General features: G+C 38.5%; 1 protein-coding gene across 1 annotated transcript; it reads right to left on the reverse strand.

Annotated features, from left to right (window-relative positions):
* Positions 1-1,700: 1,700 nt before the first annotated feature.
* On the reverse strand, positions 1,701-25,632 carry LOC137189248 (mucin-5AC-like). The gene is made up of 19 exons (XM_067599001.1): positions 21,645-25,632; positions 19,905-20,044; positions 19,600-19,771; positions 18,449-18,696; positions 18,025-18,208; positions 17,564-17,744; positions 15,866-16,044; positions 15,660-15,729; positions 15,408-15,538; positions 14,687-14,721; positions 14,397-14,565; positions 13,795-13,890; positions 13,632-13,675; positions 12,799-12,921; positions 11,267-11,365; positions 10,795-10,923; positions 9,887-9,926; positions 7,199-7,322; positions 1,701-2,137 (listed from the first exon to the last, which is right to left on the reverse strand). The coding sequence occupies exons 1-19, from the start codon at positions 25,630-25,632 to the stop codon at positions 1,912-1,914; spliced, it is 6,378 nt and encodes a 2,125-aa protein (XP_067455102.1). The 3' UTR covers positions 1,701-1,911.
* Between the last annotated feature and the right edge of the window lie 173 nt (positions 25,633-25,805).

A 25,805-nucleotide genomic window follows, 5' to 3' on the forward strand; every position in this document is an offset into this window, starting at 1 on the left:
TGCTCTTCAAAATCCCTGCTAGCAACACGATGTTTGCCATTACCAATATATTTAAAAAATATGTTGACATTATTTTTGACTGCAAAGAGGGATGATTAAATATGATTTCAGTTGGATTGTGACCAAGAAATGTACTGGGCAGGATCTTTTACAGTTGAAAGATAAACTTGTCAGTACTCTCTGGTGGGCAAACTGTAGAATCTGACACTGTTTGTAAACATATCTTTGGCATTTATGCACTACCAATATATTTGCAATGAGCTAATATCTGCTGATATATCAGCCTATTGTTTCCCTAGAAAGGAACAGAAATGTAACTGTGAATTCTTAGGATGATTTTTCAGCAGTAGTTATTTAATAGATAAAATTGTTGCCTATTAGCTCTAGTCCATTTCATGTTCCCTGTGATATACCATTCCGTTATCCGCCTACGTATCTGGAGACCTTATTTTACAAATGAAATGGGAGCTGCAAACATGAAGCTATACAGACAGACAGGAAGCCTGACTCAATCCTTTAACAGTTTTCGTGACTCTCATCCTGCATCATCAGTGCAACATGAACCCACATGGGAACATCAAATTCCGGTGACTGACAGTAGGTCATGCTGCACTTAAATGCTTCTTATGTGCATAATAATGTTCTCTGGTGTCACAAAGAGCTTATGAATAAATAACTGATTATGAGCATTATACTGATAATGCCAACTAATCATAAATTCCATATCAGTCAAATTTACCAACAGTCTCTTCTGATGTCATTTTTTTTTAACTTCAAAATTCAATTCAACAACTGCATTTGAACTCACTATGAACTAAACTCAAGTTTTAGAACTTTATCTATGTATATTTACACTATACTTGATACCAAATTACATCGTTCTTTTAAGGAGATGTATTTAATTTAGGAATTATTAGGAAAATACGGACCGATAAAACTGTGCATTACCCACTTCTGATATGAAAGGTTACTCTGAGTCCATAAACCATGCAGTGTTGGATTTGGGATTTCTTGGGGTGAAGGGACTGCTTCTCAAAGAACTACTGTATAGCCAGAGACTTGGTTATAGTGTATTCTTATCTCCTCTGTAAAAGAGACGACTTAAGAGAGGATATTTAAAATATAATTTCAGCTTTACCTTTTGGAACTGTGACTCAAAGGTAATGAATATCCCTTTTAATGAGAAAATCTGTGTTTTTCAAAAATTACAGGTTAGTTACTGCTCAAAGAACTCATTTCAAGAACAAATAAGATCTTCAAAAATATTGGTGCATTTATCAAGAATATGCAACAAAAAACAAACCTTAAAAATAAATATGAATAATCCTGGTTTCATTTCCTAACATGCATCCAGCATTAAAATGAAATCCAAGTTAATAATGTGCCCAGCAAAGAAAAGCTCAACCTGTTTTCTTTCAACTTGCCATTAAAGTCTGAAAAATATGCTGTAATCTATCTCGAACTAATGCAGTCATAAAATTATTCATAAAAACAGATGGTGACATGACAGTCATTCTTGAATTTTAAATCAGTTAAAATGTATGTTTACTGTGGAGGTTTGATTGGCCCTAAATTTGATTAGTTTTAGAGGAAAGTTGTAGTGAAACAAAATTTCAATAGCTACACACACTCACTCACACACATGCTGCACATGCAGTAAGACTCCACGAATAAAAACAGACATGCTCAGCTTGCAGCTATAAGCTTTATTAATGAGATCTTTCTGTATTTATAATCTTATCAAGCTTAAACTAAGTACTCTAATACATTAGACATAAATATATGAAGTATGTATGCAGATGAAATAGACACTGATACAATTATGTCTATTCAATGATGCTCCCATAAATTCTATCCTATAAATGCTCATTACTTAAGTTACCAATACATATGCTAGTCTTGGCTTTTGCCTTATCTCCTGCGTCGACGAGACTTCACACTAGAGGGAGTTGTCGCCATTTGACTGTGGCCAAACACAGAGCACTCTGTCTTGAGACACCCACAGGAATCGATGTGCATGTAAGTGTATGTGACCTCTGTGTTGTCTGGGCAGGAGAGCTGAATCTGGCGCTCAGATGTGGTCAACTCCTGGCAGCAGGAGCAGGTGTGCTGCAAGGATCTCATTTTGGTAGAATAGCTGAGAGAAGAGACAAAAGAAAGAGGGGGGTGAGAAATAAAGAAGGTAACAAGGAAATTGAGAGAAATTAAAAACGAAGAAAAAAGGAGCATAAAATAAAAATCGGATTTAAGAACTACAGAGCTACTAAGTTTGGAAAGCTCCTCAATCAGGTCAAGATCTGATATGAACCCTTAAAGTCACATTGATACAGGAAGTGAGCAAAACTTTTCTAAATCTGTAATTTCAGTCTTATTCATTTCTGATGCTCTAAAGGGAGACAACAATTTGTGGAATCTTACTATTCCTGGTTAGTACTACTGAGCCTTTGAAAACAGTTATAATTATGTCTTTGTGGCTCTGGAGGAGCTTTGACAAGTCTGAGAAAATAACCCCAATGATGATGTTATATTAAATATATTATATTTATTTTGAACAAGATAAAAACAAAATAAGAATAACAATGAAATTAAATAAACGATAAACTTACAGACATGGCCAGAAATATTGGTACCCTTCCACCTTTTTTTAAAAAAAAACAAACTAAATTTTCTCTGTATTAAGTCGAAACTGACAGAAGTATATAGTATCTATCATTCTTTATTTCACATTGAATATAACTAAAACTTTGCTTTTGATTTACAACTTAACATATTATTTAATACAATAAAACAAATGAAAATGGCATGGCCAAAAATTTTGGTACCTTTAACTTAATATTTTGTAGCACAGCCTTTGGAGGCAATAACTGCAGTCAAGCGCTTTCTGTAACCCTGAAAAAGGTTTCTACACTTCTCCACTGATAGTTCGGCCCACTCTTCTTGAGCAAACTGCTCCAGTTCTCTCAAGTTAGAGGGGTGTTGTCCCCCGACTACAAGTTTCAGCTCTTTCCACAGATGTTCAATGAAATTCAGATCAGGACTCATAGCAGTACGGTAGGCATGGTGTTCTTTTCTTTGAAGGCTTCATTTTTTCTTCTGTAAACATAGGCTTGGTGTGATTTACCAAAAAGCTCTAATTTTGTTTCATCTGTCTAAAGCACATTCTCCCAGAAGGACTGTGGCTTGTGAACATGCATGCAAGTCCAGTCAGGCTTTTTTGTGTCTCCCTCTTAGAAGTGGGGTCTTCCTGGGTCTTCTACCATGGAGCCCATTTTCATTCAGACGGCAACGGATAGTGCGACTTGAAACTATTGTACCTTGAACTCGAAGAACATCTTTGATCTGTATTGAAGTTTTCCTTGGTTCTTTCTCGACCATTTGAGCAATCCTTCTGTTCAATATTCCAATTTTCCTCTTGTGACCACGTCCAGAGATGTTGGCTACAGTTCCATGGGCCGTAAACTTCTAAATAATATTGGCAACAGTGGTCACAGGAACATCAAGCTCTTTGGAGATGGTCTTGTAACCTTTACGTTGACCATGCTTGGCTATTACCTTTTTTCTAATGTCTTCAGACCACTCTCTAGTTTTCCTTCTGTTTTTCATGTTCAATGTGATGCACACAGTGGCAAAACAGCAGAGGGAGTCATTTTCTTCTTTTAAACTGGCTACATGAATGATTATAAGATTGAAAACACCTGTGATACTAATTAAAATAGCTTAAAGTATCACTACAAATCAATTATTTCTTACAACTTCTAAAGGTTACCATTAATTTTGCTCAGGCTATTTTAGAATGGTTTGTAGAATGAGCATGAATTCAGTTATTTTCACGACTTTTTTGTTTTGTTCCACTGCAAACCAAACATAGACATGCATTGATCATAAAATATCTTTTAATTTCAACACTGTTCAGGGCAAATGGTGCATTAATTTAATAAAGTGCAAGGGTACCAATAAAACTTTTGTAGGTGTTCCTCCATACCTCCAAACAGTAACTCAGATATGGTAATACAAGTGAACAGTGTGCAACGCTTTGTGATCCAGAATGTGCCTTGTTTTTCCTAGTATTGTAATGCTCCTTGCCAGCTTTACTTGAACATATCCTATTTTCCAGCAGATTTTGTGTTCTAATATCACATCTAGAAATTTATTTTCATATACTCTTTCTATATTGACATTGTCATCACTTGAACTTGAGTGCTTATTTTACAATTTCCAAACAACATAATCTTTGTTTTGTTCAGATTTAATGACAATTGTTTATGTCAAACCACTGTTTTAATTTGATAATTTCTGTTGTGATCACCTCCAAAAGCTGTTGTAAATTCTCCCCAGAGCAAAACATATTTGTGTCATCTGCAAGTAAAACAAATTTCAATATTTCTGATATTCTGCATATATCATTTATGTACAAAAAGAACAATTTGGGGCATAATACTGACTAGGGATGTGCAGAGGGCCCAGTATTTGTATTTGTATCTGTATTTCTTGAGGCAGCAAAAGTATTTGTATTTTTATTCGAATAAAAGTGGAAAGAGGCTTAAAAAGGCCTGTTTTTGTTTTCATTATGCTTTTTTTTTTTTTTTTTAGAAAATTAAAATGTAACAATAAGTTTTCATGAATAAACTACCTTGCAAAGGAAGCTCCCACACCGGGTCTTGAACTGCAATCTCCCAGATCATAGATGACTGCACTGACTACTGAGCTAAAACTTTACTCATTGCCTCATTACAGACAGAACTCTGCCTATTTATACACCCATAATGCAGAGACAGCACACTGTGTAACGTGTTCATTTATTGCCTATTTTTTACAACCTAACTTTCTGGAAAGGAGAAGGGGAACAACAGGTTATGGAGAGTCACTTGGGAGCACTTTAGGTGTGTCAATAGCTCAGCTTTATCTCTGAGGAACACCCCCAACTCCGGGAGTGATGTCTAAATAAGGAAATGTGCATCATGTAGGAGGTGGATGTGACTCCCTTCATTGATACCTGCTGATAGACGTAACAGTGGAGGAGAGAGATGGAGATAGCGATGTAATGATACTTCCTAATACTGACCCCTGAGGGACTCCACTAGTAATATCCATACATGCTGATTTATGCTCACCTATCTTTACAAGTTATTGCCTGTTTCTTAAGTAGCTTCTCAACCAATTCAGTAGTAGTAGTAGCAGTAATATATCATGGTTAATGGGATCAAAAGCTTTTTTTAGATCTATAAAAACTCCCACTGCATACTGTTTTTTGTCTATACAATTAGTAATTTCTTCAATAATTAAATTAGCGCCAAAGATGTTTATCTGTTTGTTTTGAATCCATACTGACTGTCAGTCAGCAATTTGTGCTTCTCAATGAAATTGTCTAGTCTTTCAGTAAAGAGCATTTCTAATTTCTTGCAGAATTGGGAAAGTGAAGAAACAGGCCTATAATTTGTGAAGCGGTGTCTATCCCCAGTTTTATATAATGGTATTACTTTTGCGATTTTCATTTTGCTTGGAAATTTACCAGTTTGGAGAGACGAGTTACAGACGTGAGTTAGTGGTTTTGCAATTCCTTCAATGACTTCTTGATTATTGTCATATCAATTACACTCCAGTCAGTAGAATTTTTGTTCTTACATTTGCTTATAATGTCCATGATTTCCTTTTCCTCTACTGCTCTAAGAAACATTGAACTTGCATTTCTATCCCCCTAATCATCATCATTCCCCTCTTTGGTTGTTTCTGGTTCATTGATTTTTTTCTGCCAATTGGTCCCACACAAAGAATTATTTAAACCACTAACCATATCCATGTTACTAACACATATCCATATTATTTATGGTCTTATCATCATCAACAAAATAGTGAGGGTAACTTGACTTTCTAGATCCATTTCCAATAATGCAGCCCGGTGACTATGATGTCGTTCATCCGCATGTACTGCTCCAAATCAGCCAACCAGAGACCTGTACTACGAAGCAAATTCTACATACCTAGGATATCTTTTCGTTATCTGGCTTCACCAGTACTACGAAGATAGTTATCAACTAGCTCAACCAACCCGGGGTTTTCCTATCCAGCTACGACCGCGTTTATGTGAAAGAGGCAGGGTTGTTAATTATGAGAGACATCATCAGAACCATGAATGAAATACTTCATGATATGAGATGAACAGTGATACCAAGTACCTGCAGGAAAACTTCTGTTTAAGAGACAGCAAAAAGTCATATTCAACCAAGTGAAATGTAAATGAGCCTGTAATCATATAACAGAATAAGAAGATGTAGAAACATTAGAAATAATTTCCACATATTAAAAGTAGGCTAAATACATTAAATTAAATACTTAAAATACATTTAGGAATTATTATATATGACTTAAATACAGAGAGAGTATTTTTTGCTATTTAGTTGGATGATGAAGAAACCATCCTGAATATGTACATATGTACATAAAAAAACAAACTGCAGCCAGATTGTTTCCGCTACCGAAACAAAGAGTGGAAAAGTAGTTAATGACTGATGAGGTCTATCTATAATCATAGGAGCCAATTAACAGTGTGCGGATTATTTTTCTAATAAAAGACAATATTTTGTTTTTATTTCTAGTTATCATCACACAGTTGTCTCATGTTATTCTGAGCTGCAGCGATGGAATCAGAGTGTAAAATCATCCATGTTGTAAACAATCTCTCCATTTGTTAGAAGCTCTGTTTTAAAACCAGAGTGGAAATAGAAAGTCTGGAACAATAAAATGTTTTCACTGACCTATAAAAATATATATCGCTCTTTTTTTCCGTAATCCAAAATCAGTGGTCAGTTGGGAAATTATTTTCAATAACCAAGGACAAGAGACACGAGAGTAAACATGAGAGTAAACACATGAGCGGCAGCAACTGGAAGTGCAAGAACTGGCTCGGTGATACAGTCTGAGGTTGTGAAGTATCAAACACACGGGCATTTAACAGCAAGGAGGGTCTGATAAACAGTATGGAGCTGCATTATGAGAAGCGTAAGATACAGCATTAACAATATTAATCTGTCTCTCACAATTCCTATAGCTTAATGGAAATGCAATACTAAATTGGTGCTGTGCCCCTTTAAAGTGATATAAACCTCTATCATAGATAATGTCGTTAAAATCTCAGAAAACAGAAACATTCATTTGGAGATAAAACAATTATCCATGACACTGATGATAAGTGGGGACTCACAAGGTGAAGGTACCACACGCTCCACTACAAGATGTGACGTTGACCAGGTCTTTGGAGTGGCAGCCCTCGCTCTCCAGGTACACAGTAGTGGTGGACACACTGCATGATTGATTCTTCCGAACACCTGGAGCAGAAAGGAGCAACATTTTGAGAGGGAATAACATCTCATTGTGACCTGATATATAATCACACCCTACTTGCTTTCTTAAGCGACACAAGTAAGAGTCTGGGCAGAGATAGGTTATTAAATTGTGTTATTTTCAGCTTTATTGCTGTTGTTGTTATGAGATTAACGGACTGTAAGCCCAGTTTTGCTGCTGAGAATGCTGTGAAAGTATCATTGCTGTATTTGTGTTTGTCCAACTGCTTGGACTCTTTGTGTTAGCTTGCCATCGTGTATGAGACCATAGGTTGCATTTTATTTGTTGAAATCAGACCGTGGCTGGCAAATAAGGACATTCACACTCCACGTCTATGAAAATAAAAGCAAGTGCCACTTCTCACAATCCCTGTGATCTTTTGTTCCTTGGTGCTTCCACCTCCTTTCTCCCACTAACCACGCACATACACGAACACACACACACACACACACACACACACACACACACACACACACACACACATTTGGTGAGCAGATAACTCAGTTACAGAGCTCAGCTCTGTCCCCAAATTATCCTATTGTTAGAGACACGTGTTCAACCGGCAGATGCTACTAACGATTGTCTCTGTTCTCTATCTATCTTGCAGTCACGCCTGCCATCTTGGAACTGTCGCGTCTCACACCCCTCTTGCACACACACACACACACACACACACACACACACACACACACACACATCTCTGTTAGTGCTATATGTTGTCTTGCTGTTTATAACCACTGTTGTTTATTGTTGCTTGTGTTGGATAGTTGTAGCTGTAACTAGCTATGATAGATGTTCATTAATTGAAGTGTTAATGATTTGTAATTGACACTACTAATGTTAATTAATTCTGCTGTGCATTTGGAGAGAAGTTTCCTGTGATTGTTTGCATACATACTGTGATAACAGCTTGGTGACGGGGTCAGTGCTCTAATTCATACTTTCACTGTTCATCCTGTAATGTTAATATCTCTCAGATGTTGACATTCTTGGAAAAACACACTTTTTGAGACTGGTTTGGTTATTGGTCCCTGATCTCAGGGTGGTGCCCTGTTGTTATTAATTTGCACAAATAACTGATTTTTAATAATTAGTAGTTATTTTTAATAATTGTTGATTATTGCTAATAACCAAAACTGCTCCTACTAAGTCTCAACAGCAGTAATGTCCTTAAAATGTCCAGTAAAAACTTAAAAAGTTTTGTGATATGAATGGATTCTGTAACTGAAAGTATGTAGGTGTAGGTAGTGGTCAAAAAACATACACAAGAATAATAATAATAAGATAAGAAGACTGTGAGAGCTGTGGTACAGTTCTCACGCAATAATAATAATAAAGTTTTACTGAAAGCATTCACACTAGTAAAGAGCGAAGATAACATAGTTATCTTGCTTTGCAGCTCGCACAATAAATAAAGATTTGAAGAACAAAGAAGATAAGATTGTGAAAGCTGGACAAAAGCAAAGATAACATAGTATGCATGCTCTCACACAATGATAATAATGATTACTAGAAAATGCAATTTCTGTAGAAACTGCATGTGATCGCAGAAAGCTGATTTAGATTGCATTGCTGGAAGTTGAATAGTATTGAAAAATCTACCAAGAATAAAATTTGCCAAGGTGTGTGCCTCTGCATTTTTGCACCTTCAACTCCACTAACTGCTAGCCTTTACAGGGTTCAAACTCACAACCTACAGATCTGAAAGGGGTACAGAGGTGGCCTGATCTTAAACCACTGGACTACTTAGACATACTCTGTGCGTGCACGTGCGTGTTAAATAAAATATAACAATGTATCATAAAATATAGCGGTATGCTGTAACAAAACAATGGTCAGATGATGCAGCCCTGCAGCATGTTATATTTAATTGACATGACGGCTCCAAAGCAAGGATGTCTCATTTAGTTAAATGCCTGCCTTGTGTCTCTTCCCTGCCTCCTCCTCTCGCATCTCAGGTGGGAGGAACTAAGACGCGAGGAGAGGAGACGAGGAAAGGAATCGAGGATGTACAAACTGAGAAATGAGAAGAGGGGTATGTGACTGGAAAAGATGACTTCAACATTTACACCAATCCACATTTAAAGTAATGATGTTGAAGAGCACTTGAGTCACACTGAATGATGGTACATGGTGAAGATCTAAAGCAACTTTGTTCATAAGAGCAATATTATGAGGAGCATTGCAATGAGCGGGTATCAAACACAGAAGCCTGTCATCTAACAATTATTTGAAGTTGCTTGAGGAGTTAAAACTATGGGAGTGAAATGTGTTTAGAAATTTTTTTCTGGTCTAAAAATATCTCTGCTCTCCACTCTACCTGATCACATGACATTCTGGTGAGATCAGAGTACAAAAGTTATCACAACACAATCTGATAACTTTGAAAATTCGAAGTTATCAGATAAATAATAGAGTGAAGATAACATAGTGTGAGAGCTCTATGGCTCTGCTCATTTAAAGGCTCTAATGGACCTCATGAGTGTAATCAGGCCACAGGAGTGTAAATAACATGCAGATATGAAAAACTCCTGGAGGCAATACATACAGGCATGGCAGCATCCATCTGGTGTTATGGTCTCTGTTCCCTGTAGGAGACACACATTCACGTCAGTACTCTGTTGGGTCATGTTTTATTTTCTAGAGATTCACATTTGACAGTAGGTGGCACACACTACTGCCACTTCTATGTTATGGCAAGCCACCAAGCTCATTGGGTGTGCGCAATTAACGTGTATGCGCTTAAAGTAAAGCTCTAATACCACTGCCTAGTAATATAACAATATGTATGTCTATGTAGGCATATGTAGGATGATATCATAAGTTGTGGTCACATGCTGGGTGTGTAAATGCATTTCCATGGTTATGTAGGGGGAACAGATTCAATTAATTAAAACTGTGGTTTCTCTGTTGCTGTTGCACACAGAAAAACACACAAGCTCTCTCTTTTTTAATCATCCATCTTTTGTTTTTCAGTGGTGTCTGATTCAACTCCAACATAAGGAATTATTCTAAATGCAAGTTAGATGTCAATCTGTCTCTTCTTCATAATGGCAAGTCTGCCAATGTCTTGGACAAAAACTATACAGAGGAACACAAGGCATTGCTATAAAGACTTATCTAACACATCGCAATATCCAAATACAATAATAATGACAAATCTTTTCACACTTTTACAATTTAACAAAAACTAAATTACAGTTTAGTCCATGACAACAGAAAAGCAAGGGGAAGACCAGGGGGTCTAATGAGTTTGATGGCATGCCATACTATGTATACCTGAAACATGACCATCATGTCATTACTGTATGTGTGAAATTATAACCTGACGGACTCAAATCTTCCATGAATAAGAAGCTACAATGATGATGGTTTGTGTGTGTGTGTGTGTGTGTGTGTGTGTGTGTGTGTGTGTGTGTGTGTGTGTGTGCTTGCATGCATGTGTGTGTAGCCTACCGGTATGCATTCATTAGGGTCATAGGGAGGACAGATGGTCTTGATATCAACTGTGGTGAACTGATTACCGTTCTTCACACACTCAAACCTCACACAGGGGTCCCCAGAAGGAGTCCAAATGGTGCCAGGCTGAAGAATAACATAGATAACATAACACAATTTAGAACACAGTCTCCCAGGCAGGACTGCATGAATCACTGTCATCTCCTCAAACATATGTGGACTGGTTTTCATAGCCTTCGACTGAGCTATTTTGCCTCCCTGTTGCCTTGTCTGATATGTTTTTCTATTTGTGAGTATCATCAAATGAAGATGCACTTCACCTCCTGGTAATTTGTGCTGAATCTAGTATCACTGCCTGTTAAACTGAAAGGGATATTCCAGAGTTTTTCTACACATCACCAATAATTTATTGCTAACAATTTTCCAAAACACATTAGTTGAGACTTTTGAATTGCACACATATACCAACCTGTAATGTGTGTGTTGAATTGTTCGACAGCGTGACAACACAGCTTGTTTGGACACACTTCCCACAGCACTGGCCGGGGACTATCTGGTACTCATAGCCCTGTACAGAGACACACACAGAAACTCAGCATATAAACAAAATGTAAAAATGTAAAACCAGCACAAGATCCATTCTAGATGAGGACATTTAATGTCAGGATTTGGATATAGAGTTAACATCAATATTCTGATGAGTTTATGGGATAGCTTTATCAAACGGGTAACTATAATTGGAGGGGGTACATTCATGTTTTCATTACTTACATTAGTTATTCCCATTGGCAGCAAAGAAGCAATACAGTTGAGGCAAATACAAAACACAAAATGTCACAGACAGTTTCTGACTAAAACTGTGTGTGGTCAAAAGACAAATTTGTAGTCAAGTACTAGGACTCAAAATTCTCTGCTGAGACTTGCGGAAATGTACAAATGACCTAACACTAAATTCACACTTTAAACATTCTGTGGGTGAGTGCGTGAAGGGATTTTTTTTTCATATGGTCCATGTTCATTTTCAATCTGCTCTCACTGTTTCCTACTTGTCAAAGGCTTAGCGCCGGAGAATGTGAGAAGGTGCTTAACAATGGTTTCTGACCAATAGGCTTCGGCAGAATACTCTCTTAACTGACTGTTAGACCCATGATTTTTAAAACAGTTAAATTCTTTTAAACAAATAAAATATAGTGGAGCAAAGTATAAGGATGCTTGATGTTATTTTAAAAATGTCATCTAATAGGATGATATTTTACTTCTAAGTCAAATTCAAGGAATTTTGGTTTGAGTTGCTTTTGTATGATTCAAAACTGAGAGAACAGCTTTGAATCCTGATTTAAAAGGTCACATGGCTGCTCACTCAAATCCATTAACACAACTTCTCTGACACAGTGATGACACTCACCATTCTGCGCTTGCAGAATATACCTTTGAAACTTACAAATCTGTTGGTGTACACTCTCATATGTGGATTTGTAAAATTATCCCTGTTTAAATTTTTTGTGCTGAGTAGTTTTTGCTCATCAGGACACACCTTCTCATTCCAGTGAATGAGAAAGTGTGTCCAAACTTTTGACTGGTACTCCAATCCAATGTGTAGTGTTCTCCAATCATTTTACTGTTACTTACTAATTCCTGCCAGCAAATATGAAGTAAGGAGGAAAATGCTTAAAACTTATGATTGAATTGACAATAAAAGCAGAATGGAAAAATAGCACAGCAGATCTGACAGAGGTTTGAAAGGGCATTACTGGCAACTAATAAAAATTAAAATGTGAATGTATGGGAGAGAACGTGGCCAATGAATGTGCTCATCAGTGAAGAAAGAAAAAGTGAGAATGTAAGAATGTAAGAGTGAGCTAAAAAAAAAATTATAAATGTGTGTGTGTGTGTGTGTGTGTGTGTATGTGTGTGTGTGTGTGTGTGTGTGCATGCATGCGTGTGTGTGAGTGAGTGAGAAAGTACATCATTGAGGGAGGGAGGGAGAGACACTGGTCTTACCAGAGGGCAGTGAATGTCACATGGTATGGGCTGACATTCTATAGTGTGCAGATTGCTGTTGGCATTTATCTGGTGACTACAAATGCACTTATCACATGGCTTCATGGGCACCAGGTCTCCAACCTGGATGGACAGGGTGAGAAGGTCAGCACAGATAATTCATGTTCATAATAAGTCTCAATTCAAGTGAAACCATATCTGCCAATGTCAAAAATACTACACAACTAATACACAAAATGTGACTCAGTTACTTGTGCGTTTGATCTCAATGTATCAAGTGCAGCACTTTATGTTTTGTCATATAAATCTTAAACCATAAGGTAAAAAAAATCGTTTTTCCTGGATTCCTGGACTCACCCATTTTCACCTAGAATTGTCGCCATTTTGTCTGTTTTTTGTTTAGTTGTGGGCCATTGGACATAAAGTGCAGAAATTCTTAAATATTTTGGGAAGCATTGGAAGACAAATGTAAATGACACATGTAAGTTGCAGGAATCCTGCAAAATACAGCAGCATAACTGAGCCTACCAATATGAGTTAATGACTACATTTTCTTCCTGTACAAATGCAATTATTCCCATGACAAGTTTTAGGTAACTCTAATATATCATGGCCAATTAGCATAATTGTTTGCCTGTGCCACCAGTTACCAAGTCTAGAAATTTTAGATTATGTTAACACCTTTCATATATTTCTGATCAAATAAGGTTTTGGTTGTAGAAAAATTACACAATCCCACAGTCTATGTGTTAAACAAAGGCCCACTGTATTTTTTCTGTAATCTAGTCACTTTACATCAGTTTCTCATGGTGGTGGTAGATGTGAGATCTCACCTGATACTCATGGTTGTTGGAAACACACACACCCTTTTTAGGCACTGTGAAGCAACGGCACCAATCAATTAATGCATTTTAAATGTGCTGCAACAATCACAGTGGCAAAAATGAAACTTGGCTATGCATTTATAGTAACATGCACAGACATGAGCACACTCACCACAGAAGTATTTGTGACAGCAGACTCCCATAGTGGTGTTTAGATAATAACCAGCAGAACAGGATGGCATACCAGGGCATTGCTTTACATCACACTCTGTGTTCAAAGAGGGAGGTTCACACCAGTAAAATAACAACTGGGGAGATATTTCACTGAGAAACAAGTCTTTTGAAATACTCAAGAGAGTCTTGGTTTTCACAGCAGGCAACAAATAAGCATGTTGTGGTCATTTTTGGTTTGTTGCTTCTGTGTTGTACATTGCAATTATGGTATGTATAATGTCCCACTTATACTACCTGTGAACAGATATCAAATTACAAACATCAATCATCGTCTTACCATTATAACCCATTTCTGATCTGTGGTTATCATTGGTTCTAAATATGTGCAGACATAGTTACTGTGCATTCAAATTCTATCTGTGTGGATCACTGGTATCTAAACACCGAACATAGCAGGGAATAGCAGGAAATGAGAGAACAGTGTATTAAATATATAAATACAGTACAGAACAGTACAATATTTAGAAATACAGAATGCATAGGATGAGGAAAACTGTGACTTCAGTACTAGGAGTTGCTAACTTCTTGGCGCCCACTTACCACACTTCTCCTTTTGACAGCAGCCATCAGTGTCAGTGACTTTGACCTGACCTTCTTCGTCACAGCTGATTGGTGGGTGTGTTGGACAGGACATGCTACGGCAGGTGACCTGCAGAGTGTCCTCCTCACATATACACTCCTCACAGCCTTCTATCCATGTTTCATTGGCCTGAGGACACATTATTTAATGTAGAATTGTGGCAGGAGGAAAGGCATTATCATGTATTACTGGCCTGTTGACAGTTCGGGTAAAGGTAAAAAGGGGCTGGCATTGTAGACAAATAATTTACCTTTTTCCATTTTCCATTTGCAAGTCGACAGATTTCTATTAGGAGAAAAACATATAGTCATACATTAACATAAAATTATTTTCCCATCTCATATTCTACACATCGGTTTACTGTTGAAATTAGATTAACAGTCCTTAACCCATTGCTAAGGTACTGCATTGTGTACCAGCCAAGGGTTGCTGTACTCAATTCCAGAATAGTCAGTTTGAATGTTCCTTCTTTTTACTGGTTAAGACTTCCAAACAGACTCAGACTTCAGCTACAGCAACAGGTTGACAGATGTTGATAACAGGTCTACTGGATTAAGTAATGGCATTTTTGAGTGTTTCTTTAGTCATTCCTCTCATATCCCCATATGTCAGCTACAGTATAGCAAAGTTCTAGTAAAACACTTAGTGAGGGAAAGATTGTCATTACGGTAAAAAAAAAACAGTCAACATTAATTGTTGGTTTAAGACAAGGTGCAAACCTTGTTTTATGGCATCAAAGTTGAATGCACTACACACCCATTCCTTACCCTGACCTCTACACCCTCACTTTCCTCTTCGCTACAGGATACTACTGTCTCCATAAACTTGTGATTTAATTTATTTAAATTATTTTACAATAGAATAACAAATGCAATTTTGACTTTGTGAACACAACAGGTCATCAAAAAGTGCAAGAGTTTGAATTACAACTTAAGTAGCAAATGCCATACAGGAATGCTATCTGCTCTTACCACAGGTGGGCACACATTCATTTGAGTTGGAAGAGAGGAGGACGGTGTCTTTCGGGCAGTAGCAACCCTCCACCTTCATATTTGTCATCCTGCTGAACTCATTGATGGTATAGATGAATTTCTGGTTGTACCTATAGAAACAACAGTATGGTGTGTGAAAGCCACACATTGATATTGTATGTGAGTCAAAGCAATGAATGATAATTAATTGACTGTGATGAGCAACCACAATGTGTTGGTGAATTACTGTACCAGGAATCACAGGTAGACTCCACATTAACGCCACAGGCCTGGTACACTTTGGGACTTGGACATTTATATTCTATTCAATGATGAAGAGAGAATAAACATCATGTTTTTAGTAGAGGTTATTGCTGTGATGTTGTTGGTGCAGTGTTGGTACAGTGTGTAATAGTGCTTGACATAATGGCTACACATTACATATTCTAGTTTCATACCACAGCGTCCTTTGGTGGCACTCCTCCAATCAATACACACTCCGGACTCAGCACAGGCCTCAGCATAGGCTTGCAAGCTGGTGCAGCAACTGTGATTAACGTGCATGTGGCACACATCAAACTCACAGGCCCTCACAAATGGACTGTAATCAATGATCTTGTGGCAAGCTTCAAACACACTGGGGAAGATAGTATTCATAGTTAGTGTGGTCACTGAACACAAACTGAAAGCATCATGGCACATTATTGACCTGAGACAAATGAATAAAATGTGTTGCTTACCTGGAAACAAAGCTGGAATGTAATTTGTCTTATAAACCAGTTTCAGAGATGGAATCTGTAATTTTGCTATATTAATTAGGGATGCACGATATTGGATTTTTTGCCGATATCCGATATATGCCGATATTTCCAACTCATTGTGGCCAATTGCCGATGCCAATCCCGATATATGTACATATTTTTTTCCAGCTAGCTGAGGAGGCTATTATGCATGCAAGCATATATTGTACTAAGTATGATCAGGAAAGACAATATATGAAGGAAGAACTTAGGAAGACTGGAGTTCAGGAGCTCAGCATTAAAACTTTAATGAACCTGCCAAGCCAGTGGAGCAGTAGAGTTTTCTTTGAGTTTATTAGACAGACAGGATTAATGTGCAGGATTTAATCTGTGGTCCAAAGTCCGGAGCAGAAGGTGGCGGTAATGCACCTAATACGTTGCCAACCGCTGTTATAAACCAAAAAGAAGAAGATTTTTTTTCCAAACAGAGTGGTACATCCACAGTCTATGGGTAAATCCTGTCAGCCAAGGTGTTTCCTAGCTGTGCAGCCCATCATAGCAGCTCCTCCGCGGACTGTTTCACCCTGACAGTCCCAGTGTTTCCTCCGCAGGCTCCACTTCACTCAGCTGTCTTTCAGACCCGCTGCTTCTTCCCACTTTAACCTGAATAACAAACCGGGGCTCGGTGCACCGGTTGGATCCACATGGAGAGCCAGGGCTAAGGTTAGCTGAGAGGCTAGCTGGCTAGCCTCTGGTCATGCTGCTGCTAACGCTCCGCAGGTTAAAGTGGGAAGAAGCAGCGGGTCTGACGGGCAGCTTGAGTGAAGTGGAGCCTACGGAGGAAACACTGGGACTGTCAGGCTGTGGAGGAGAAGGCAACAAATCGGCCTCTCATAATGGGCAGAAAATGTTCATTTTGGGCCGATGCCGATATTTCATTTTAGAGCTTATATCAGCCAATACCAATGACGTGCCGATAATATCGTGCATCCCTAATATTAATCTATGGTAATCTATGTTAACATAGATAACTTATAAAAGTAATTTTTGCCATTCAGACACAGTTGTTTGTTATGGCTTTCTTCAGACATGACAGGACAGTTACAGAAAGAGACATAATATTGGGAAAACAGTGGTGAGTTGGAGAGCAATGACAAGAAGGAGGAATAGTATTTTCTGTTCTCTTTCAGGCTGCATCACTGATGGATTTTAGAAAAACTTATTTTTCCCCCCACAGGCTGTATATAAAGACTCTTAAGTCTCTTAGTATTGGTAAAATAAAAATGAATAAAATACAACAAAAAAACAAATTTTAGAACTTGTAAACTCTTAATTTCACAGCTGAAAATTAATACTCAATCTAATAAATGTTTGAACCTTATGTTACAGATGATTATTTACGCCTTTTCCTCCTACCTGCTTTTGATGACCTCACAAATGGTTGTATTGCAGGGATTAGGTGGAGGGGCTGGTGTGGGCTGGAGGTGATCTTCACAGTTACTGTTGTTAGTATGCCACTCGTGTGCATTTGAGCATGAAGAATCAATTTTGCCACTGGGCAACATACAGTCATCTGTCCGGTTGTTGTTACATGTACCTAGAGAAACCCTCATTAGTAGTGAAACCATGACAGCACTCAGCAAACAGCTATTTTCCTGCTGAATCCCTGGAATTATGCAGAAGCCATTTTTTCCCATTCAAAATGCTGAATGTAGAATGTGTAACATAGGTACAATAGATTCTATGTATTCTAAGTATCAGGTGCACAAAATATTCAGCTACTGTAAATGTGCATTACATATTATTATGTTATTAATCAACTGATGTCTAAACTCTAAATACAGTAAGATGCTATTAATTTCTACTGCAGGACTCACCACACTGCCCCCGGGTGTTGTTGCTGAATTCACTATAGGGCAGGTAGATACTGAACATGAGCCCTGAGAAAGTTATCTTGGCATGGATTCTAGGGATGACGAGCACTGTATCAATGCCGGTGGTGGTGACACGGAAGTCACCAGTCTGGTATGCAGCACATACAGGCTTGTCATTCACAGAAATCTAAAACAAAAAGCATCATGATATAAATGTCAGAAATAACTCTTTACAAACTTCTTTGCATGGTTCAATGCATCTACAGTGGTGGTATGAAAGCCCTTTTTTGGACAATTTTACCAATTAGGATCAGGTCAGGTATCTACATAAGTCCAAGCAGTGGCTGCATTTGCACTGATAAAAATGAGAGACGTTGCTGGGATAATGACTAGAGTTTGAATTAAAAAGAGAGAAAGGGAGAATTACCTGGTTTGTAAAAATGCCGTTGATATCCGTCTGTGTAATAAAGATCTTGTAGTTTTTGTAGAAGATAGTGATGGACTTAGGACAGGACAAGCCATCAGCTGCACCACAGTAGTAGTTATCTATTATAACACCGAAGTTGTATTTGGGCAAGATCTCTTTCACCAGCCAGTAAGAACAGTTGCCTTGAAAATCATAGTAGGTTCCATCGAAGGTGACATAATGGGGGTCTCCCCAACCGTAGCAGACACCTTGATACAATATGGATATTCAAATTTTAAAATGACATGTTTTCTGGTATCATGTGGTATACAACATCTGGTTGCACTTTATTTTACGGTACACTAATAAGATGTACTAAGCTGTACTACAAACACAGTTATACCCTAATTAGACACCATACACCTAAATTATGCTGTAACTAGAAACCACATACAATGCTGTATTTAAAATATACTTTACACTGATATGCCAAATTATACTCTAATTAGAAACCAGATATTAATAATTGTATGTTTTTAACAGCTTAGCAATGATGTGAGATTTATCTGGGTTAATAAAAGTTACAAATGGTTTATAATTGTGTCACATTACTTCATCATGAATGTATTATCTTCATACTTTTTGTATAATTTACATTCGATGAAGCAGTAAAAAATATATAATAATAAATGTGGTGTCTAATTACAGCATAATTTGGTAGTAAGGGTAGAATAGTGTCTATCTGTAGCATATCTTGGATCTGATATGGCATTCTATTTGATTTCTAATTAGACTATGATCTTGTCAAATGGTGTCTAATAGTGTATTAGGATCTATCATTTTCTAATTAGAGTTTAATTTGGTATAATAGTGTCTAAATATAGAATATTTTGGGTATAACACGGTATTATATGTGGTTTGTAATTGATTAATCAGGGTATAACTGTGTTTGATTACTGTCTGATAAAGAACATATTATTTCTTGTTTTTGTCTAATTTGATATGTGTTATTAGTGTACCATAAAATAAAGTGCAACCCAACATTAGATGTTGGATTGCATAATGTAAGTAAAATGAAAAAACATAACAAAACATTGTTACAATTAAAATAATTTTGCATAGTTAACCTGAGGATTTCGCAAGCTAGCAACATTTGAGTAGGTCAGACTTACACTGGCATTCATAGTGGGAGCAGCATCCATCATCATCCTGCACTTCAATAGCAGGGTAGTTGTTTTTGCACACTATAGGCTTCTGAGTTGGACATTGTATGTGGCTATAGGTTACCTTGCCATTATCACATCTTCCTATACGACACTTGCTTTCCTTCCAACTTTCACCATCCTATGAGAGGGAATCATAATTTGGAATTAAAGGAAAAAAAGAGGAAATCACAGCATTTTACAGATTGAGCAGTGCTGCTACACAATTTCATGAAGGAAAGTTAAATATGTATGGAATGGACATAAAGAAGTACCTTTCTTGGAGGATTTACATCAGCACACTCTTTCCCAGATACATTACATGGGTGGTGTGTAGGCACTACATGACAGCTATCATTGCAGTACCCTATGTAACAATAGCCATCATGGTCTGTCACATTGTAAACTATGGAGCCTGTAAATGAAACACAGGAGAATTGTTGAAAATGAGTCTGTCAGATATCATAGACAGTATGTGATCTCATATATTACAGAATTAAGCACTATAAATATCCCATGGATATATCTGTGTTAAAAGCAACATCACTAGATTTTATTGTGTAATCCCAATTCAGAGCTTCAGAAATTGACATGTGTGCCAATTTTTGTGAGTTTTCGAGATTCCCAAGCCCCTTAAAAATGCAATGGCTTACTAGAATAATAATAATAATGATAATAATAATAATCATAAATAAAGCTGCAAACAGCATTGGAGGGAGACACATCCATGGTATCGCTACTGGAGTCTCTGAAATTTCACTATCATCACTGTGCGAATGGGTAAAATATTATTTCCTGTGTGCAGAACGCAGCGATGGAGATGACATACTGAAAACTGTGTATACATGAACTATGTGTCATTTAGGCTGCACTTTCTATTACCCATAGACAGTTTCTTATCTTTGATAAGAGTCCAGGACTGAACACATCTACATGTCAATATTTAGTCATAGTCATAGCACCACCTATTGATAACAGGAAGTCAGCCTTATTGTAAATCATCCGATTTACATGAAATTTTCATGGTGTGATCTTCACATGAAATACAGCAACATGACGTATAAGTAGTGGGTGTTCTCTAGTGCTACATAGTGGACACAGGAAGTGATTGTTATCTACAACATGGAATATCCAATATTCATGAAAATGTATATCCATGTCAGTTGCCCTCTAGTAAATGTATTGCTGCATTAATATTTCACAATACACAATTTAAAATACACAATTTCCACTATGTCATCTCTAGCACCACGTACTGCACACAGAAAATAATATTTTATCCATTCACACAGTCCTGAAAATTCAGACCCATGTCAACAGACCTCTAGTAGTGATACCATGGCTGTCGCTACATCTGACATGCACGGAGTGCGAGGGCTCATTCATTGCTGCCCTATAATTAGGGCCCAAGTACAAATGTGCCAGGGGCCCAACGGTCCAGTGCAAGGAATCTATTGTTTTTGTAAATATTATTATTATTATTATTATTATTATTATTATTATTATTATTATTATTATTATTATTATTCCTGCATGCCATTGCATTTCTGAGGGGCTTGGGATGCTCAAAAAATCAGAAAAATTAGCACAAACGTCAGAACTGGCGAAAATTGCAATGTTCTGTAGTGATTGGGCTCAGGTGTGGCCAGGAGGCTCCATAGCGCCCCCAAACCTTGGGCCATGTTGATATAAAGTTGCTTGCATGTTCATGGAACTCAATGGGATCGTTGCTCTCATAATCCTAGCCATAATACTTTTTTTTTTTTTTACCTAATTCCATCTCACAGTGAATTCAGCTATGGCAGAAGGCAAGAAAAAATAAATGCCTTGTTTCATCATCAAAGCCTGTGGCATTCCAATTATTGTGCACTCAAAGACAGAAGGTGAATGGGAGGATGTGTCTAAACTTTTCAGTGATACTGTATAGAAGATAATCACAATTATGTCTGCCATGGATGTGACTCAACTGCAAGTTAAATGTCGATGGAAGGGTGTCTTTATTAATGAGAACTTACCAGGGGCGAACTCTATACCATTATGAGAGCAATGGCAAATTGCTGGCCCAGTAGGTGGTTGAGAGGGTGGTTCTCCTGTCTCTACAGGTGCGGTAGTAGTTGTTGTAGGTTGAAAGGTAGTAGTACTTCTTTCAGTTGTGGTGGCAGGTGTAGTGGCAGTAGTAGTTGTTGTAGGTGCCTGAGTTGTACTTCTTGTCTCAGATGTGGTAGAAGGTGTAGTGGGTGGAGTAGTTGTTGTAGATGTCTGAGTTGTAGTTGTTTCAGTGGCTGTAGAGGGTGTAGTGGTTGTTGTAGTTGTAGGTGTCTGAGTTGTAGTTGTTTCAGTTGTGGTAGTGGGTGTTGAGGTTGTAGTAGTTGTAGGTTTCTGAGTTGTAATTGTTTCAGTTGTGCTGGAAGGTGCTACGTATGTGGTAGTTGAAGGTGTTGAAGTTGGAATATTTGTAGGGGCAGTTGATGGTGTTGGACACCTACAGCATTTAAATTTAATCTCGTAGTCGAAACACTCCTGCTGAAGCCCTTGTTGTTTGTTGTTGCATATGAGACCTACATCTTTATTGCATGTCACAGCTTGTCCCACCTCTGACAAGGGAAGACTTGGGTAAAGAACAGCTCTACACTGGACCTCTTCTGGAGTTGAACAAACATGATAACCAGCAGAGATTATATTCTGGATGGTTTCATTTTCTCCACCATTAGGGCCCGGTGTGGGTTTGCCAAGATTTATCCATTCTGACCAGCCACATGTCATATCATGTCCCCCTGGGCAAAGAGTTGTTGTAGGTAGCCTAGTAGTAGTTGTTGTCTCAGTTATGGTAGAAGGTGTAGTGGCAGTAGTGGTTGTTGTAGGTGCCTGAGTTGTACTTGTCTTCTCAGATGTGGTAGAAGGTGTAGTGGGTGGAGTAGTTGTGGTAGGTGTCTGAGTTGTAGTTGTTTCAGTTGTGGTAGTGGGTGTTGAGGTTGTAGTAGTTGTAGGTTTCTGAGTTGTAATTGTTTCAGTTGTGCTGGAAGGTGCTACATATGTGGTAGTTGAAGGTGTTGAAGTTGGAATATTTGTAGGGGCAGTTGATGGTGTTGGACACCTACAGCATTTAAATTTAATCTCGTAGTCGAAACACTCCTGCTGAAGCCCTTGTTGTTTGTTGTTGCATATGAGACCTACATCTTTATTGCATGTCACAGCTTGTCCCACCTGTGACATGGAAAGACCTGGGTAAAGAACAGCTCTACACTGGACCTCTTCTGGAGTTGAACAAACATGATAACCAGCAGAGATTATATTCTGGATGGTTTCATTTTCTCCACCATTAGGGCCCGGCGTGGGTTTGCCAAGATTTATCCATTCTGACCAGCCACACGTCATATCATGTCCCCCTGGGCAAAGAGTTGTTGTAGGTAGCCTAGTAGTAGTTGTTGTCTCAGTTACGGTAGAAGGTGTAGTGGCAGTAGTGGTTGTTGTAGATGCCTGAGTTGTACTTGTCTTCTCAGATGTGGTAGAAGGTGTAGTGGGTGGAGTAGTTGTTGTAGATGTCTGAGTTGTAGTTGTTTCAGTTGTGGTAGTGGGTGTTGAGGTTGTAGTAGTTGTAGGTTTCTGAGTTGTAATTGTTTCAGTTGTGCTGGAAGGTGCTACATATGTGGTAGTTGAAGGTGTTGAAGTTGGAATATTTGTAGGGGCAGTTGATGGTGTTGGACACCTACAGCATTTAAATTTAATCTCGTAGTCGAAACACTCACCCTGAAGCCCTTGTTGTTTGTTGTTGCATATGAGACCTACATCTTTATTGCATGTCACAGCTTGTCCCACCTGTGACATGGAAAGACCTGGGTAAAGAACAGCTCTACACTGGACCTCTTCTGGAGTTGAACAAACATGATAACCAGCAGAGATTATATTCTGGATGGTTTCATTTTCTCCACCATTAGGGCCCGGCGTGGGTTTGCCAAGATTTATCCATTCTGACCAGCCACACGTCATATCATGTCCCCCTGGGCAAAGAGTTGTTGTAGGTAGCCTAGTAGTAGTTGTTGTCTCAGTTACGGTAGAAGGTGTAGTGGCAGTAGTAGTTGTTGTAGGTGCCTGAGTTATACTTGTTGTCTCAGATGTGGTAGAAGGTGTAGTGGGTGGAGTAGTTGTTGTAGGTGTCTGAGTTGTAGTTGTTTCAGTGGCTGTAGAGGGTGAAGTGGTTGTTGTAGTTGTAGGTGTCTGAGTTGTAGTTGTTTCAGTTGTGGTAGTGGGTGTTGAGGTTGTAGTAGTTGTAGGTTTCTGAGTTGTAATTGTTTCAGTTGTGCTGGAAGGTGCTACATATGTGGTAGTTGAAGGTGTTGAAGTTGGAATATTTGTAGGGGCAGTTGATGGTGTTGGACACCTACAGCATTTAAATTCAATCTCGTAGTCGAAACACTCCTGCTGAAGCCCTTGTTGTTTGTTGTTGCATATGAGACCTACATCTTTATTGCATGTCACAGCTTGTCCCACCTGTGACATGGAAAGACCAGGGTAAAGAACAGCTCTACACTGGACCTCTTCTGGAGTTGAACAAACATGATAACCAGCAGAGATTATATTCTGGATGGTTTCATTTTCTCCACCATTAGGGCCCGGCGTGGGTTTGCCAAGATTTATCCATTCTGACCAGCTACACGTCATATCATGTCCCCCTGGGCAAAGAGTTGTTGTAGGTAGCCTAGTAGTAGTTGTTGTCTCAGTTACGGTAGAAGGTGTAGTGGCAGTAGTAGTTTTTGTAGGTGCCTGAGTTGTACTTCTTGTCTCAGATGTGGTAGAAGGTGTAGTGGGTGGAGTAGTTGTTGTAGGTGTCTGAGTTGTAGTTGTTTCAGTGGCTGTAGAGGGTGAAGTGGTTGTTGTAGTTGTAGGTGTCTGAGTTGTAGTTGTTTCAGTTGTGGTAGTGGGTGTTGAGGTTGTAGTAGTTGTAGGTTTCTGAGTTGTAATTGTTTCAGTTGTGCTGGAAGGTGCTAAGTATGTGGTAGTTGAAGGTGTTGAAGTTGGAATATTTGTAGGGGCAGTTGATGGTGTTGGACACCTACAGCATTTAAATTTAATCTCGTAGTCGAAACACTCCTGCTGAAGCCCTTGTTGTTTGTTGTTGCATATGAGACCTACATCTTTATTGCATGTCACAGCTTGTCCCACCTGTGACATGGAAAGACCTGGGTAAAGAACAGCTCTACACTGGACCTCTTCTGGAGTTGAACAAACATGATAACCAGCAGAGATTATATTCTGGATGGTTTCATTTTCTCCACCATTAGGGCCCGGCGTGGGTTTGCCAAGATTTATCCATTCTGACCAGCCACACGTCATATCATGTCCCCCTGGGCAAAGAGTTGTTGTAGGTAGCCTAGTAGTAGTTGTTGTCTCAGTTACGGTAGAAGGTGTAGTGGCAGTAGTGGTTGTTGTAGGTGCCTGAGTTGTACTTGTTGTCTCAGATGTGGTAGAAGGTGTAGTGGGTGGAGTAGTTGTTGTAGGTGTCTGAGTTGTAGTTGTTTCAGTGGCTGTAGAGGGTGTAGTGGTTGTTGTAGTTGTAGGTGTCTGAATTGTAGTTGTTTCAGTTGTGGTAGTGGGTGTTGAGGTTGTAGTAGTTGTAGGTTTCTGAGTTGTAATTGTTTCAGTTGTGCTGGAAGGTGCTACGTATGTGGTAGTTGAAGGTGTTGAAGTTGGAATATTTGTAGGGGCAGTTGATGGTGTTGGACACCTACAGCATTTAAATTTAATCTCGTAGTCGAAACACTCCTGCTGAAGCCCTTGTTGTTTGTTGTTGCATATGAGACCTACATCTTTATTGCATGTCACAGCTTGTCCCACCTGTGACATGGAAAGACCTGGGTAAAGAACAGCTCTACACTGGACCTCTTCTGGAGTTGAACAAACATGATAACCAGCAGAGATTATATTCTGGATGGTTTCATTTTCTCCACCATTAGGGCCCGGCGTGGGTTTGCCAAGATTTATCCATTCTGACCAGCCACACGTCATATCATGTCCCCCTGGGCAAAGAGTTGTTGTAGGTAGCCTAGTAGTAGTTGTTGTCTCAGTTACGGTAGAAGGTGTAGTGGCAGTAGTGGTTGTTGTAGATGCCTGAGTTGTACTTGTCTTCTCAGATGTGGTAGAAGGTGTAGTGGGTGGAGTAGTTGTTGTAGATGTCTGAG

Source organism: Thunnus thynnus, chromosome 1, assembly GCF_963924715.1.
Source record: "Thunnus thynnus chromosome 1, fThuThy2.1, whole genome shotgun sequence".
In the NCBI taxonomy this organism is placed as follows: domain Eukaryota; kingdom Metazoa; phylum Chordata; class Actinopteri; order Scombriformes; family Scombridae; genus Thunnus; species Thunnus thynnus.

Bases quoted from the DNA above. Each gene is read 5' to 3' on its own strand.
- LOC137189248 (XM_067599001.1), bottom strand. From the start codon at position 25,632: ATGACGTGTGGCTGGTCAGAATGGATAAATCTTGGCAAACCCACGCCG. The intron at 17,745-18,024 runs GTGAGTCCTGCA...GGGTTTCTCTAG, and splicing joins CAACACCCGGGGGCAGTGTG to GTACATGTAACAACAACCGG. The intron at 15,539-15,659 runs GTACAGTAATTC...TTGTTTCTATAG, and splicing joins GAGTCTACCTGTGATTCCTG to GTACAACCAGAAATTCATCT.